The sequence below is a fragment of the Mus caroli genome, unplaced genomic scaffold, assembly GCF_978045245.1.
Source record: "Mus caroli unplaced genomic scaffold, Mus_caroli_1 scaffold_2, whole genome shotgun sequence".
NCBI lineage: Eukaryota > Metazoa > Chordata > Mammalia > Rodentia > Muridae > Mus > Mus caroli.
Window position 1 is genome coordinate 93946580 of NW_028227257.1, and position 4174 is coordinate 93950753.

The window sequence follows — 4174 nt, forward strand, 5'->3', positions numbered from 1 at the left end:
AATTACAATTAGAAAATACGAAATGAAAACATAATAAAAATAACTCTACCCAAAAGCAAATTAAGTGTGAATGACTTGATGGGAAGGATTTGTTAAATTGTATTTAAAAATAAATAATTCAGTATTAAATTTTTTTTTCTGCCAAACTAAAAATTGTTTATTTCCAAAATTTTAGAAGAATTAAACAAATCTGTGCTGCATGACACAAGTATGCATACTATAGAGCAAATAGTTTTTATATCTCATATACTTTTGTTTGCTGCTTGAGCAGAATAGTAGGTTTATAGTCATTCTATCCCTGTATTTAAAATTAAATAGCTAGGCTATTATTATTAAATAGCTATGGTTTTAACAAGTGGCTCTTCTTCCCAGTAAGAGTCTCCATACTTCCAACTCTTTCAAATTAGTATGTTGTACAGAGATATACCACAAAATAAACAAATAATGAATAAGTTGATGTACTCATTACATCTACTTGCTAACATAAACATCCAGGTGAATCCATAGCAGCATTCAAGTTTCACCTTAGTGAAAAGAGGAGCAGGACCTGCTAATGAGCTTACCATTTGTCTTCCTGTCCCTCTGGAATCAAGCTTTTTCTTTAAAAAATAATTTCTTATGTGTAGGGACTGCAGCAAATAAGTAAATACATCTCAATGAGCTAGTCTTTAGGGACAAAAATATTTAAAACTGTACAGTTACCTTCATAGGGACATCATATTGGTTGTAGGGCCTAGTAGATTGTTCTTACTGGTAGTTTAGGATGTTTTCATTTATTTATTGGTCTAAATTCAGAGTCCAAAGGTCTATCAAAACCTTCAATCTTTTGATTACCATTTAAATTCTTTTCCTAGGAACTCAGGCTTTTGATCTAAAAATGCTGGATCTGGGACAGAGATATTAATTACTTATATCCAGTCTATCTACTGAAAAAATTGGCCTGGGTTGCTAATTCAGAGGAAGAGATTGTGAGTAAAGTGAAATTTTCCATAGAGTACAGAGAGGTTTTTCGTCTGTCATAGAAGTGGTAGAACAGAAGAGATATCTGAAGAGTCTCTGACATACATAATTCTGTGTTTCCAAAAATTGCTTACAAGATTATTAACAGTAAAAGGTGAGTTCCTGTCTCTCTCTCTCTCTCTCTCTCTCTCTCTCTCTCTCTCTCTCTCTCTCTCTCTCTCTCTCTCTCTCTCTCTCTCTCAGTTTTTGAATTGTTATCTATTGGGTGGCTGAAATATTTCCTGCTACTTAAGAGTTAATGGTTTTGTTCACAATTCAAAATTAAGAAACATACAAAAAAATTCCTGAAGGCAGATCTCTAATGTTCAGGAATGAGCACTCTGGTAAAGTAGCAGCATTTCATCCAAAAGACACCGAGTTAGATTCCTGGAACACATACAGTGGAAAGGACTATTTAGTCTTTGAGAACTGGTAGAATTACATATTGAAATCTCAGAAGATAATTAAGAAATGTTTATAATGTCATTTCTAAGTCAAATTCTGAGAGTTTTAAAAGTAAAATGAAGATAGTAAAATTATGGAGATTACAATTGTTCAAGTGTTGATAGTTTCTTATGGCTCACCAATTACATATTTCTACCTGAAAGCTAATTTAAGAAAATTGGCAAAGTTAAAATACTACATCCAGTGATAATTCAAACAAGATTCTGATGAGGACAAAGAAAACACTTTAGTAGTTCTAAAAATGGCTATTTCAGTAATATTGCTTACCAAAATAATAATGTCATTGGCCCTGTTAATTATGTTTTAGTACATCATTGATTTAATAATTAAATATATTAAATATATACAGGAAACTCTAGCTTTCTAAAATAATTGCTCAAATTTCAGCCAAAACAATAATTGTTAATGACATAATTGATTCTTGTTGTTAATGTAAGATTCCATTGATAGAAAGCACTGTATGTCAAAGCAAATCTACTTGATATTTTTTTCATGTAACAACTGGAGAGGAAATAGTACCATTAATGTAACTTATATCATGTTAAACAACTGAAGCTGACTTTCCAAGAAAACAATCATGTCTATGGAAGCAAAGTGCTGTGAGACAAAATATGAGGGAAAGAAACTATTACTCATGTATTCCAATTGTAAAATTTTAGACCATTTATTTTCAAGCAATCACAAAGATCTACATTAATGTTTATTACATTGATTTTATTTGATATCACATAGCCTACTTTTAAAAATACTCAATCTTAATGACATGTCATATAGTTTATAGGGTGCAGTATGAAATTCAGTCCATATATAATAATTTGTATTACATTGAAGAACATTTACATACTGTATATATGTATTACTTTTATGTATTATGTTATTTTCTACTATTTTTCAGTTATTTAGCAATATATTGTTTTTCTTTCGTTTTGATGTACAAAATGATAATCTACTTGCTATATGTATTTAAAGCTTTTAAATCATTATTAACCTAGGATTTATTGAGACAATTCAACAAACTTCTAAAAGCCATACTACTCTCTGATGTTTCTCATATTTATGCACAGATAAGGAAAAAAAGTAAGCATGATTGAACATGTTTTAGATTTGTCATTCTAAATAACATGACTTAGAATGAGACATTTAGCACTCTATTATGTAAGACAGATAGAAATGGTGATTTGATAATATTTTTATTTTCCACATTAAAAGATGAACATATAATGGCAACAGGGAATCTCACTCATGTCACGGAGTTCATACTCATGGGGGTATCTGACCGTCCAGAACTGCAGGTTCCACTTTTCTTTCTCTTCTTGGTCATCTACCTTCTGACAGTAACAGGGAACCTCGGCATCATTACCCTGACCACCGTGGACTCAAGGCTGCAAACTCCCATGTACTTCTTCCTCAGACACCTGGCAGTCATCAACTTTGGCAACTCCACTGTCATTGCTCCTAAAATGCTGGTCAACTTCTTAGTCAGTAAGAAAACCACCTTATACTATGAATGTGCCACGCAGCTGGGAGGATTCCTGGTTTTCATGGTATCAGAGATCTTCATGCTCGCTGTGATGGCCTATGACCGCTATGTGGCCATCTGCAACCCACTGCTCTACATGGTGGTGGTGTCTCGACCGGTCTGCCTTCTGCTGGTGTTTCTCACTTACTTCTTTAGCTTTGTCACAGCCATTGTTGTGACACCTTGTGTGTTCTCTGTTTCTTATTGCTCTTCCAATGTAATCAACCACTTTTACTGTGATAATGTCCCTCTGTTAGCTCTGTCCTGCTCTGACACTCACCTTCCAGAAACTGTTGTATTTTTTTTCTCAGCAACAAACTTGTTTTTCTCTATGATTATTGTACTTATATCCTATTTCAACATAATACTTGCAATTTTGAGGATCCGTTCATCAGAAGGAAGGAAGAAAGCCTTCTCTACTTGTGCTTCTCACATGATGGCTGTCACTGTGTTCTATGGCACACTTCTCTTCATGTATCTACAACCACGGACTAATCACTCCTTAGACACTGACAAGATTGCTTCTGTGTTCTACACCCAAATAATACCAATGTTGAACCCTGTCATCTATAGCTTCAGAAACAAGGATGTAAAGTGTGCATTGAAAGAATTCCTAAAAAATCCATGCAAAAAAATTCAATCTTATATGAATTTTTAACCATAATTTTTTTTATTTAAAGATTTCCTTTCCCTCTTTTTTTAAAAAATGGCACTGTTCTTTAAAGATATTGTTGGTAAATGTCAGGACCTAAAACTTCATAAGAAATTGGATTTATTGTTATTTTTGTTGTTGTTTTATCCCACATTTATTTACCGAAAGGAGAAAAATAATAAGTAATTGACAAGTTAAAAATTTTATTTTTAAGACAGAATACAATTTACTGCAAGGAAAACCAGGAGGCTTAAGTTATGGATTATGGTACAGTAATTGCATCACAAGCACAAAATCCTGAGTTCAATCTTAATATGAAAATATCATAATTGACAAACAACTGAATGCTTCAGCATCGACTAGAGGTTTTCAAGAATCATTTCTTAGGAATATCAATAATCAGACATTCTAGCAACAGACAGGTCCTGAACAACTATTAGAGATAGTTAAATCCTTCAGTTTTTTGCAAAATATTATTCATTCATCTAACTCTTATTATTTCAGTATGTATTTCTTATATTAATTATATAGTATGTAAC

The 4174-nt window shown here is 32.5% G+C and overlaps 1 protein-coding gene across 1 annotated transcript; it reads left to right on the plus strand.

The window, feature by feature from the left end:
* Positions 1–2684: 2684 nt before the first annotated feature.
* Positions 2685–3633, plus strand: LOC110306423 (olfactory receptor 8J3-like). Its single transcript, XM_021178548.2, is given in 2 exon segments — positions 2685–3598; positions 3600–3633. Coding segments are annotated over 2 exon segments (948 nt in total).
* Positions 3634–4174: the final 541 nt, after the last annotated feature.